General features: G+C 43.2%; 1 protein-coding gene across 4 annotated transcripts in view; it reads left to right on the top strand.

The window, feature by feature from the left end:
- The window catches only part of INSR (insulin receptor), a 145884-nt gene that overhangs the window by 84127 nt on the left and 48284 nt on the right, over nucleotides 1–13473 (top strand). For all 4 annotated transcript variants that reach the window (XM_031956153.1, XM_031956000.1, XM_031956066.1 and 1 more), the window contains exon 3: nucleotides 9685–10006. In XM_031956153.1, the coding sequence (XP_031812013.1) occupies nucleotides 9685–10006 (322 nt within the window). The remainder of the gene's footprint in view (nucleotides 1–9684; nucleotides 10007–13473) is intronic.

The raw sequence follows: 13473 nt of genomic DNA on the forward strand, positions 1-13473 counted from the left end.
TTTATAAGAGAAAGAAGCAAATGACTATTATTGCATATATAATCTTGAGTTCTTCCTGTCTGCCAATGGGATCCATTGCCAAAAGAAAAAAAAAAGTTTTGAACCCTTGCCTGGCCCTAGATACTTTCTGACAAATATTCATCTAGCCTTTGCTTAGAAAACAGCAGAGACTGATACTCCAGAGGTAGTATATTAATAATAAAACTATATAATAATAATATAGAATATAGAAATAAAAATAATATACATTTATAGAGCACTTTTTACATTATTATGCTTTTATGTCATCAAAATACACCTATCAGTTAAGTAATAGATATTATTATGATTAGTTATAAAAGAGAAAACTGAGGCTTACACCTGGAGAAAAATCAGAACAAAAGGACAAAAACGGTTAGAAAGAAAATATAAACAAAGGAAAAAAAGGTGAAAATAATGTTACAGTCCTATTCTTAAAGACTTTGGAGATCAGACTGAAGATTTTTGGGTTTGTGTTTTGCTTTTTAAACTGGAAGAATAGAGAGCCCTAGAAGGTCCTTGAGCAAGAGAATGAAATGGTCTGACAGCGATTAGTAAGTGTGTGAAGAACTCATTTGAGAAAAAAGCCCCTAGGAAGGAGGGCCACTTAGGAAAAAGACACCTGAACTAGGGCCACAGCAGGAACAGAAAGAAAAAGAGGAAGTATGTTTTGAATGGTGATTGTACAGGGCTTGGCAAGTGATTGGACTGGGGAGAAGGGAGAGGTTGATGAAGGAAGGACCTTGCCAACTTCAAGCACTATAGAAATGGGAGTGGCCACAAGTCCAATCAGCTGGGGGGCCCAGATGCTGGGCCATGGGCCAGCTCCGAGTAGTCACTAAGTCTGCTTGTAATTTTGTAACTTTGCCCTTTATGTTGTTATTTTAAACCTGTCTGTTTTCCTCTAGCCACAGCAATTAAGAACAAAACACAACACAATAAAACAAATAAATAAAACCTCCTACCCTCCTGAAGGCTCTGAGACATCAAGAAAGAGGGGGAGTCCCAGCGAAATTCTGAGAAAACTGGGGAATCCTGGGAGCAGCCTTGCTGCTGAGGGAGTAGGACAGCTAAGCCCTAGGGCCAGGGGAGAAGGCGAGAAGGTAGGGCCTGGGAATCTCCCACTGGGAGGCCCCATGGGGACACCACTATTTCTTCCCATCCCACAGGATTATCGCATCATAGGATCTAGAGGCAACCTTAGAAGCCATCTAAGCCATCCTTCTCATTTCACAGATAGGGAAACTGAGGTTCAGAGAGGAGAAGTGACTTTCTCAACATCAGGCAGTTGATCAACAAACATTTAATAAGTATTTTTGATATAGAGCTTTTAAGTAGGAGAGTTTGTGTTCAGTTGGGTTTTTCAGTTGTGTTCAATGATTTGTGACATCATATCGGGCTTTCTCGACAAAGACGCAGACTGGTTTGATGTTTCTTTCTGCATCTCATTTTATCGATGAGAAAACTGAGCAGACAGGGTAAAGTGACTTTCCCAGGGTCACACTCAGCTAGTGTTTAAAGCAAGATTTAAACTCATGAAGATGAGTCTTCCCGACTTCCCAAGTAGGAGAACTTGGCTTCAAACCTAGGTCCACTGAATGCAATCAGACAATCAATTAAATATATATTAAGCTCATCTATGTCCCAGGCACTGTGCTAAGCACTAGGGATGAGAGAGGGATAAGGAGAAGGAGAGGGAGAAGAAGGAGGAGAAGAAGGAAAGGAAGAGGGAAGAGGAGAGGGGGAGAGAGGGAGAGGGAGAGGGAAGGAGAGAGGAGAGGAGAGGGAGAAGGAAGGAAGGAGGGAGGGAGAAACAGACAGACTGAGAGAGACAGAGAGAATAGAGAGAAAAGACAGCCCCTGCCTGAGAGAGAGAGAGAGTGAATGAATGAATATGAATGAGAATGTGAGTGAGAGTGAGTGAGTGTGTCTATGCAGGGGAAATAGGGGCTAATTAACAGAGGGAAGACACTGGATTTAAGAGGGGTTAGGGAAGGCTTCCTGTGGGTAGTGGGATTTTAGTTGGGACTTAAAGGAGGTCAGGAAAATTAGTCAACAACCAGGTGATCCAGAACTATACTTAGGCAGCATGATATAAAGTGTGTTTAGAGGGCAGACCTGACCTGGTGTGGAGAGCAGTGGATTCAAATCTTGCTTCGATACTTCCTAGCTGTAAGCCTTAGTTTCTTCCCCTGTGATATGGCCACCATAATCCTGCCCATTCAGGGTTTCTTTTTTTGTGTCCTACGCTCCTGGGCAGATAATCTAACAAAACCTATAAAATCAGGTTTTTTAATACATGAAATCAAATGCACAGGATTCTAAAAGGAAGCCAATTCTATTTAAATAAAAGCTGTACTTTCCTCCCTGGTCCAAGTTCACAGAACCCCTTTGAGGCAGCTTGGTGGCCCAGCACATAGAGCATGGACTTGGAGTCAGGAGGACCTATCTGAAACCCTTTAGCTGTGTGGTTGTGATCATGTCACAAAGCCTTGGTGTGCCTCAGTTTCCACATCTTAAAATAGGGAGTCATAACCAAGCACCTACCACCCACTCTTCCCCTGTTGTTATGAGGATCAAGTGAGATATTTGGGAAGTTTAGCACAGCACCTGGCACATAAATTCTTCCCTTTCCCCCTTCTTTCCCCTCCCCTTGCCATATTGGCTCTGAAGAATGAATTTTCTGGTGTTTTTGATGCCCTGAACAGTCCCCTGTATATAGTAAGCACCCCATAACCGTGTGTGGAGGGAGAGTGCATCTAGCACATTGGTTGGGCTTGGTGGCTAGTGTAGAAAGCTGCTTGTGAGGGGTTTCTGGTGATGTTGACCAACATCAGACTGGGTATCTCAGAATTTGGAACTTGCTTAAGGCCATTGAAAGAGAGCTTCTGCGGCTTGTCCAGAGTCACTTGTGGGTAGTTACCGGTTCTTAAGCTTCTCCTTAGAATTTCATGTGACAGGATTTCCAGATGGTAAAATCAGACAACCAGAAATGAGAATTCCTGTATAAAACACTGCTCAGAACAAGATCCAGTACCTAATCTCAAGGTTTAACATAGTCCAATGGATGGATGGAAACTTCATTCTTTTTTAATTAAAGTTTTGTTTTCTTCCTTTTAAATTTCTTTCTTAAATTCAATTTTTCCAATTAATGAAAATGTATTTTTCCTCTCTTCTTCTTCTTCATTCCCACTGAGGGGAAAAGGGCAAAAAACAGTAAACATTTATTAAGGACTTCCTAAGTGCCAGACATTGTGTAAAAGCAAAAAGAGATAGCTCCTGTCTTCTGGAGGTTACATTCTAATGGAGGAAGGAAGGCACATGGAAGGGAGGAGGAGAGTGGGGAGGGAAGGGAAGCACCCCAAAAGGAACATGGTGGGTATGAGACTCCAGAGAGTCATATTTGGGAGGTAATTGAAGTGTGGCCAACCTCGGCCTGTTCCCAAAATGAGGCCCCAGGTGGAACTCACCAACGGAGGTGTCTGGTATTGGGAAGGTGGGTGCTCCAGAGTGAGAATCTTTGTTACAAATACGTATGATCAAACAAAACAAATTCTGCATTGGCCACATCCAAACAAAATATTTCAGTCTACCCTGAATCCATCACTTCTCTGTCAGGAGGTCAATAGCATGTTTCATTGTGAGTGCTTTGGAATCCCGATTGGTCCTTGTACTACTTCCAGTTCTGCCGTCTTCCTGAGTTGTTTTATTTGTCTATATTATTACTGAAATGTAGCCTCCCTTCTATTAAACTAAAAATTCCTGGAGCAGAGGATAGCTTTCATTTTTGTCTCTGTAGCCCTGGCATCCAGCTCAGTGCCTGGCACATTACAGGCATTTATTAAGTGCTTATTGATTGATAGCAAACAGAGAGAGCGCGGATTCCAATTTTATTGGTGAAGGAAACCTTTTAGTTAAGAAATAAGAGTTGCTTAGAACTGAGAGGGTTTGAGATCTGTGCTGGTGGTCCCAAAACCAGTGGGTGTCAGAGCCAAGTGTTCCAGGCACCAAGCCTAGTCCTCTAAGCCCCACCATCTCTAAACAATGAGCAGACATATAAATCACCTAGACTGGTGGGTTGGAGGAGATGGAGGAATAGAAAGGAGATCTCCACACTCCCAACCACTCAGCCACTCAGGTTACTGGTCTCTAGGGATTTCCTGTGTATTTGGCCCAACTGTACATATGGGCTGACAGTGAAAATGTTCCCCAGGGGAATCCAACAAGCTGAGGATCCTCTACTGCAGGTGGGCCTAAGGAGAGTCCCTCTAGGCACTAGGGCATTTAGGCTGGAGTGGGCGGTCCCCTGGACTCAGTGGTCAGGTCTGGCTGGGATTTGCTTCTCCCCACTTCCTAGCTTGCACCCACAGGCACAGCCCTTTCTTGAACCCCAGTTATCTTCCTTTCTGAGATGAGTATTTACTGTATGCCCTAACTCCTTCCTAGTGTCATTGTGAAGACAAGACTTTGGGAATATCTTGGTAGATCTGAAAGGCAAATGAGTGCCTCAGTGGATGGAGCTGGACTTGGAAATCAGAAAGACTCAAGTGCGAATAAAACCCCAGATACTTGCTGGCTATGTAACTCTGGGCAAGCCAATTAAGCTGTCTCAGTTTCTTCACCTGTAAAATGGGGGTAAAAATGACACTACCTTACTTGTGAGGATAAAAGGAGATATTTGTAGATCAGTTTGTAAATCTTAAGGAATTATATCAGATGATGCAGTGGATAGTTCCTCCTGAAGTCAGGAGGACCTGAGTTCAAATCTAGCCTCAGACACTTAATACTTCCTAGCTATGTGACCCTGGGCAAATCGCTTAACCCCAATTGCCTTAGCAAAAAAAAAAAAAAAATTCTTTGCATTATATCAGTGCAAGCTATTGTTATTCTACTGTTGTTATTAATAATAAGCCTTATTAAGTGTTATTAATAATAATTCTTAAAATAAACCTGAAATGAAGACATTATTGTTGATATTATATCTCCCTTAATTCTCTAAGCAGCCCTAGATGAAAGGAATGGCAGAGATTAGAACTGAGGAAATCAAGGCCCAAGGAAAGGAAGCACTTTGCCCTCAGTTCTGCCCAGTAGGTAGTGAATATCAGGTTGGGATCAGGCCCAGCTGTCCTGGCTCCAGTTTGGAGCTCTGTCCATCCCACTTAGCATCCAGGACTTTTCTGGGCAGCAAACACACAGACCCCCAATTTTCCAACTACCTTTATCAGCTCGAACACTAGAAAGTCTGGAGCTATATAAAGAGCCAATCAAAGAGGAAAGCATGGGTTCTCCTTAGTGGCTGAGAGCTTGTACTGTGTCACCAAAGAATATGTATGTTTGATCTTTTCTCTTGGGATAGATTCAGGTCGGCATTTTGCAAATAAGCAAACTTCTGACTGGCCCCAAAGGTCCTGATGAATGGACATTGTGGCAGGTGAGGGAAAAGGACAGTATGGATTGTGGAAAGAGTACTGACTCTGAAGTTTGAGAACTTGAGTTCTTATTTCCATGTGAACTAGGGCTAATCACTTAACCTCCCTGAACCTTAGTTGCCTCACCTGTAAAATGAGAGAATTAAACCAAACAACCTCTCACTTTTCTTCCAGCTGGAGATCAGTGGTACTATGATCTAACAGGCCCTGAATTTGCCTAATGGCAGAACAAGAATTAATCCTACTCTGAAGGAAAAGGTTTTTTTTTTTTCCCTTCCTGTATCTTCCATCTACTTTGTCAACATCTCTTGCATTTGTTCCTTTCTTTCTAATCAGGTGTTCTCTACCTTTGTTAGGTTTTTACTGCCTGTCACCTGGATTATTGTAGTGACTGATCAGTCTGTTTCTAGGCTACCCCTTCTCAAATCCATTCTCCACATAGCTGCAAAAAATCCAATGTTGCTGTGTCTCTCCTCCACTGAAAATTGTCAGTGACTCCCTATTGCCTCTATTGTAATTGACAAAAACCATTGTTTTGTCTTTAAGACCTTTCCTACTTTGGCTTTTATCTTTTATTTATATTATCCCTCCTCACATACACACATGTACTGTTAAATTCTAGTCCAGTAGAGCACCAGCCCTGAAGTCAGGAGGACCTGAGTTCAGATCTGGTCTCAGACACTTGACACTCCCTGGGCAAGTCACTTAACCCCAATTGCCTCAGCAAAAATAAGAAATAAATTCTAGTCCAGTTGGCCTGTTTGCTCTTCTCAGGGCTCATCATTCATCTCTAGCCTTTGTGACTTGGCCACAAAATCCTCCCCCATGTCTTAAATGCATTCACTCCTTGCCTCCACCTGGTAGGATGCCTGGTTTTCTTTAAAGCCCAGCCCAAAGCCATCTTCAGTTCCTAGTTGCTAACCCTCTTCCCATCCCACTGAGGGTGGGGAGGGCAGCCATCATCCCATGAGATTACCTTGTAATACTCCCAATGCACTTTGTATTCATTTCTGTCTATGGTGTTCCCCTTGATACAATGTTATGCTCCTTGAAATCAGAGACTTTCATTTTGTCTTTGTATCCCCTGCGCTCAGCTTGGTGCCTGGCACTATGGGAGGTGTTTAGTAAATGCTTGTCCAATTGAAAGCAGCTGAATTGAAAGCACACAGGGTGGATGTGTTGGACCTTCCTGCTGAGTCTGGTCTTTGCACTAGCAAAGGAACAGGGGGTAGGGAAGGGGGAGGGAAAGAGAGACAGACAGAGAATACTTCCCTGTTGGAAAAACAGCCCAACTCTTGCACAATAAGGGGTTTTCATAATGTTTTCACTGCGTGTTCTGTAACATGGAGACAGTCATCAAAAGCAGCCCTGGCAGTCTAGGTCTGAGGTTGATTTCATGCATCAATAACTTCTCCCTGTCGAGAAGAGCTAATGTCTTGGGTACCAGTGAGGATTACCATTTTCCTTTCTCTTCTCTGTGGGTGTGCATCTCTCAGTGTCTCTCTGTCTCTGTCCATGTCCCTCTCTGTCTTTCATGTCTCTTTCTGTCTCTACTATCTCCCTCTGTCTTTTTTGTCTCACTGTCTTTCTGTGTCTCTGTGTCTCTCCTTCATTCCTACGGAACTTTTAAAGTGGTGCATATCTAGAACATAGTATGTTCAGTACCTGAGAACCGAAGAGACACAAGCCTAAAGTTCTTAGCTCTTCAATTAACTTGCTGTTTTTCCTTGGCCACAAGTCCAAGCTAGCATGTATATAGCAAGTACTTAATAAATACATGGCAATGTAGGGGAGGGGGTGGGGGGAAGGAGAAGAAAATCTGAAACACAAGGCTATGCAAGGGTCAGTGTTGTCAAATTGTCTGTGCATGTGTTTTGAAAATAAAAATATTTTTAAAAAAAAACAATAAATATATGACAAGGTACACAGCAAGAGCTTAATAAATGCTTTTTGCAGTTAACAAATCCCTTTCCCTCTCTGACCTTAATCTGATATACAGCATGGTAGAGTGGGCAAGATCTTGACTTTGGAGTCAGGAAACCTCGGTTTGAATCCTTCTTCAGATCTTATTAGCTGTGTGACTCTAGACAAGTCAGGTAACCCCATTTGCCTCAGTTTCCTCAGCTGTTAAATGGGAATAATAATAGCATCTCCTCCCAGGGTTCTTGTGAGGATTAGGTGAAAAGATATTTTTAAAATGCTTCAAGTATTATATACATGCTAGTTATAGATGAGGTGCAGCTGCTCTGATCTGATGGAGAAGGTTTCCACACACTGAAAGTTCCCCCAGTTGAATGAAACTACAGGCCTGAATGACTTATACCTACCTATTATTTATCTAGTACTTTAAAGTTGGCAAAGCACTTGACACACATTATTTAGTTTGAGCATCACCACAACACTGCTGGATAAGTGGTATGGGTATTAAAATATACCCATTTTACAGATGATAAAGCCAAGGCCTTAGATCACCTACTTTGTGTCAGAGATGGGATTTGGATGTGGATCTCTCTGGCTCTGAGTCTTACTCATAAGAGCTGTCATTTCGGGAGAGCTTTCAGGCTTGCAAAGGGCTTTTCTAACAATGGCATACTTCTATGAAAGGGGAATTGCAAGAATTATTCTTGAAGGGAGACCTCAGTAGGTCTAGAAGGCGAAATCTGAACTTGACTCTCCCCTGACACAAGACGAGTGTGCCCTGTTACATAGGCAAGAAACTAGGTGAGAGATCCCTATCAGAAGTCAGGGGCAAATGCAACCTGTCTCTCAGCCTAGCCCCAGATCCCACCCCCTGGGCCCCGATCCTGGAACCTGCTGCTGCTATTTTCAGCCCCCGCTGACTCTGAGCGGCTTATATTTGGCTCCCTTTCCTCAGCCCAGTATAGCAAGGCTTGTTGCTTTTGCTCAGATTCGCTGGAGCTGGAGTTCCACCCAAGTTACAGAGATGGCCTTCTGGGCTATTCAGATGATGGGGGTTGAGAGCTGGAAGGGACCTCAGATATCATCTAACCCAGTTGATTCGTTTTATGCCTGGGGAAATGGAGGATCCATGAGGTTATGTCACTTGTCCAAGGTAACAGTTACTAATGGCACAGTATGAGCATGAGGTCTGGAGTTGGGAATGCAACGAGTTCAAATCTAGCCCCAGATACATAGGAGTCACATGACCCTAGGCTGCTGTCTGCTTCTGTCTGCTTCAGTTTCTTCAGCTATAAAATAGGGATCATAATAACACCTAACTCCCAGGGTTGTTGTGAGGATCAAATGTGGCAACTTTGTAAAAAGTGTTTAGCACAGTGCCTGCTACATAGTAAGTGCTATATAAATGCTTATTCCTCCCATCTAAGTGGCAGAATTTGAATCTAGGTCCTCTACATATTTCTTCTCCCCTTTCCCTCATGATCCATTAACTGTCACAATTTGAAATGGCTCTTAGAGACACTGCCAGAACCTCTTCCCACCCCCTCCCCATCTTGTTTTATGATGGAGAAACTGAACAGAGGGAAAACGGCTTGCAGGGTCACATGACCAATAATGGCAAGGTGGGTGCTAGAACCCACTGTGCTTTCAGTGGCTCTCTGTTTTCTTCTAAAACTAGTCACTCCGATGCTAATGGTTTAGGATTTTAAATTAATCTTCCACCTTGGATTCTAGTAAACTCAAAAAAAAATGTTGATTAAGCTCCTAGTATGTTTTGGACCTAGCCCAGGATGCTGGGGAGAATACAAAGGTTGAATAATGATTGTTCTGTCCTCAAGAAGCTTACAATGTTCTTGGGCACGGGGGGGATTGTTAGAAAAGTACACAAATATGCAAGTGTGATACAAGATAGAGTGTGATGGGGGGAAAGATCACTCTTGGCTGGAGGTAGGGATCCATGTCCCATCTCCCTACTTGGAAAGGGATTTCTGCCTTCTAGAGGTTTTCCCATGGCCAATTATTCCTTGTTTAGAGCTAAGATTTTGTTTGGCTTTTTGTTGACTGATCTTTGGGGGTGGGTGCTGTATGACACACTTCTCTCATTCATGTTTTCATGTTTGGAGGAAGGTGGTGAGTGCCATAGAGATGCTACTCCTTTCTCTTACGTGTTTTGTGTACTCACAGGGTGCTCTCTGTGTCTCTCCTAGTGTGCTTCCTCATGGGGTACTCTCTGTGTCTTTCCTAGTGTGCTTCCTCATAGGATGCTCTCTGTGTCTCCTAGTGTATCCTTACCAGGTGCTCTCTTTTTCTCTCGTAGTGTGTCCACCCTCATGTAAGTGGCAGGGCTGCACAGCAAGTGGACAGTGTTGCCACAGTGAATGTCTAGGGAACTGCTCGGAGCCCAATGACCCTGAGAAGTGTGTGGCCTGCCGAAACTTCTATCTGGATGGCAAGTGTGTGGAGACTTGCCCTCCAAACTATTATCACTTCCAGGACTGGAGATGTGTGAACTTTAGCGTCTGCCAGGAGCTCCACAACAAGTGCAAAAACTCCCGGAAGCCATCGTGCCCCCAGTATGTCATCCACAACAACAAGTGTATCCCCGAATGTCCCTCTGGCTATACCATGAACTCCACCAAGTAAGTACTAACTATGTATGCATATGTGTAAGTCTTTGTGTGATCATGTATGTCTGTATTGAAATATTAATGGGCTGATAAGTTTAAAAAAAAAAGGAGGGGGAACATAATAGCAACAAAATGCCATTCAGGGAATCAGGAAGACCAGTTCTTACCCCAGATCTGTGATTTGGTCTTAAAGGTCCCTTCCAGCTCTCAGCCCATGATAATGTGAATCCAAGTTCTCTTATTTTCTAGTTATGTGATCTTGGATAAATGCCTTTTCCTCTCTGGGCCTTTTCCCCTCATCTGTGAAATGGGACATTTGGACTAAATGGTTTCTAACCCCCTTCCAGTTTCAATCCTAAGAGCACACACACAGCATCATTTGTCCTGGTTCAGACAGGCAAGTGACATTCCCTCAGGTACACAGCTAGTCAGGGCCCAAATCAAATAGTTATCATAAATGCATCTATCTTGTGGGGCTATTCTGAGGATCAAGTGAGAGAATATACTTGGTAAAGCATGTTGCAAACTTTAAAGCATTATAGAAGCATTTGTTATTGTTATCTTGGAGATAACTTATTTGACCACAGAATGCTATGAAGCAAAGAAAAATATACAGTGGCATTGAATGTGGTCCCATCCCATTTCTTCAGTGATAGTAGTAGAGAGACAGAAAAAAAAAAAATACAAAGATGAGAGAACCAGATAGACAAAGAGAAATTCCATTGCTGACCCAGATACCATTTTGGCAGAATAGAACAGTGGATTAGAGACTTGAATATCAATCCTGTTCATGCCTCTAAATACCTGCATCACTGTGAACATCCCTTAACGTCTCTGGGCCTCAGTTTCCCATTTTGTAAAGTGAGGAGGTTGAAGTGAGGAGATGGGTCTCTAATGCAATCCTGTTGACGTAACTCTAGCTCTGGTCTCTGGGGATCTTGAAAATTAGATAACTTCTCAGGGGACCTGCAGGGAACAGCAAGATGATTCATTGTTCACTTCTGTATCTGGAAGATATAGCCTAGGTCACACGCTAGCAGTGCCCAGGAAAGGGAAATGGGGACACCTTCTCACGGACTGTCTGCTCATGATACCATGACCCTTTTTCTTCGAAGACATATCAGAGAAGAGGAGTGTCAGTCAAAAAACAACAAAGGCATTGCTTTCAGAGGCAGCTCTGTGGTGTGTGTGTGTGTGTGTGTGTGTGTGTGTGTGTGTGTGTGTGTGTTCAGGCACTATGTCTGTCTCTGTCCCTCCCTGATCCATCCCAGTCCATCCCTGATGAGCAGATCTTTGCTTTCCTGAAGGTCTGTATCCCCTTAGAGGGGAGGCCCACTGGCCCATCATTATTCCTGGGACACACCTGTGCTCTTTGAAAGCCAATGTAGCCAAGCCAGGTCATGTTCAGGGCCACATTAGCTTTTCGGTGAGAAATATCCCGGCTTTCTCACAGTGGGATCCTACCATGAGGATGAGTCAGGTTCCCTAACTGTGTCTTGATTTGTGTTTATTTATTCTTTGATTAGCTTCTTCTGGCGATTGGAACTGGCTTTTATTATAGCCCATTTCCTGGTTGGTTCCTCTATTTTCTGTTGTGTTAAAAAGCACGCCCAGAAATCCCCGGGAGTGGGGTGGGGAGTGAGTGGGTGGGGGCTCTTGATGTCATTAGAGCTTCCCCTTCTTGACCCATGACCTCCAAGGGCTTGCTTGGTCTGCTTGGGAGCAAGTGGAAGGACTCTGGGGAGAGCTTTAGTTTTTCCTTTTCCTTTTTTTTTTTGGAGGTGGGGTGTGTGTTGCTATGTAACAGGCAACGAGAGAGGAGAAAGGTGGAAGGGATTTAGGTCACAACTCCCCTAATGTAGGTTTACAGGCCACGTCATGTGATGGCTCTGAGAACAGTGTGTCTTGTTTTATTGCATTAAAAAAATATTATCAGGTAACCTTGTTTTCCCAAAACATGTGCCTGCAAATCAACTTAACTTAGCCTTCGGCAGCAGCTGCTTCCTGCCTTCTCCAGAGGATGGGTATGGCAGGCAGGCTCTGCCTTCTCTCCTGCCTGGCATACCTTCGAAACCCTTAGAGGCGGGCGTTGGTCTCCTACCCACTAATTAGCTTTTAATAGAAGGAGCATCGGTTTCATTATAAGTCAGGCTCGAGGAGTGAATGAATCATCATTGTCCCTTACAACATCTCCCAGTGTGGATTGTAGCCGCAAACCACCACAGCTTGAAGATGCTCGGGGCTGTCGAGTGATTGCTGAAGGCTGGCAGATGAAGGGACAGAACTTTGCAAACTGGGAAGTCCTAGAGCTGCTTTGAGTTTTGTCAGGCAGTCACGATTTCAGAGATCAGGAAAGCTGCGAGGAGTCTCCGAGGCAATCCAACCGAACCCCGACATTTTTACAGTGAGATAACTGAAGCCCAGAGCGATTAAGTGAATGGCCCAGCATCACGCAGGGAGAAAGTACAGAGCTGGGATTTCACTCCATGTAAAATTTGCTTTCTGTTACATCATAGCCAGTTCTGCAAATATTTATTACAATACGTGCCAGGAACTGGGCTTGGTACCTAGGCTATAAAGACAAGAATGAAAACAGTGTCATTTCTCAAAGAGATTATGCCCTAGGGGTGGGGGTTGGATAGGTGTGAAAAACCGTGCCCCCCCATAAATATGTACAGGGTCTGTATGTATATGTAAAATACATGAACATATGTGTCATATGTGTTCATATAAGTATATATGCATACAGAATATATGTGTATAGAAATGCGTACACATAAAATATGTATACAGTGAGAGACTGTGTGGGGTTGGGATAAACATAATAATAACAACTAGATAATGCCATAGTGCATAAAGCTCTGGGCCTGGACTCCAGAAAGCTCATCTTCCTGAGTTCAAACCTGGCCTCCGTCACGTACTAGCTGTTTGACCCTGGACAAGTCACTTAACCACTGTCTGCCTCAGTTTCCTCACTTATCAAATAGATATAATAAATGCATCTATCTTGTGGGGCCATTCTGAGGATCAAGGGAGAAAATATACTTTGTAAAGTACTTTGCAAATCTTAAAGCATTATAGAAACATTTACTGTTGTTATCTTGGAGATAACTTATTTGACCACAGAATGCTATGAAGCAAAGAAAAATATATAATGGCATTGAATGTGGTCCCATCCCATTTTTTCAGTGATAGTAAGTAGCAAAGCAGAAAAAAAAAATACAAAGATGAGGTAACCAAATAGACACAGAGAAGTTCCATTGCTGACCCAGATACCAAGGGATAAGTTCCTTCTATTTCTGAAAGAAAGGAAGAAGCCTTTTCTAAAGGCTTGGAAACATTCATAGCCCTTACTATAATGAAGGAGGAGGAGAAAGAAGAAGATGACTAGGAGGAAAAATCATAATATTAATAATTACTGACTCATAGCCTTACATTCTCAGCTCTGCCAAATCTTTATCTGAAAATAATCTATGCAA

This window comes from Sarcophilus harrisii, chromosome 1 (genome assembly GCF_902635505.1).
Source record: "Sarcophilus harrisii chromosome 1, mSarHar1.11, whole genome shotgun sequence".
In the NCBI taxonomy this organism is placed as follows: Eukaryota; Metazoa; Chordata; class Mammalia; order Dasyuromorphia; family Dasyuridae; genus Sarcophilus; species Sarcophilus harrisii.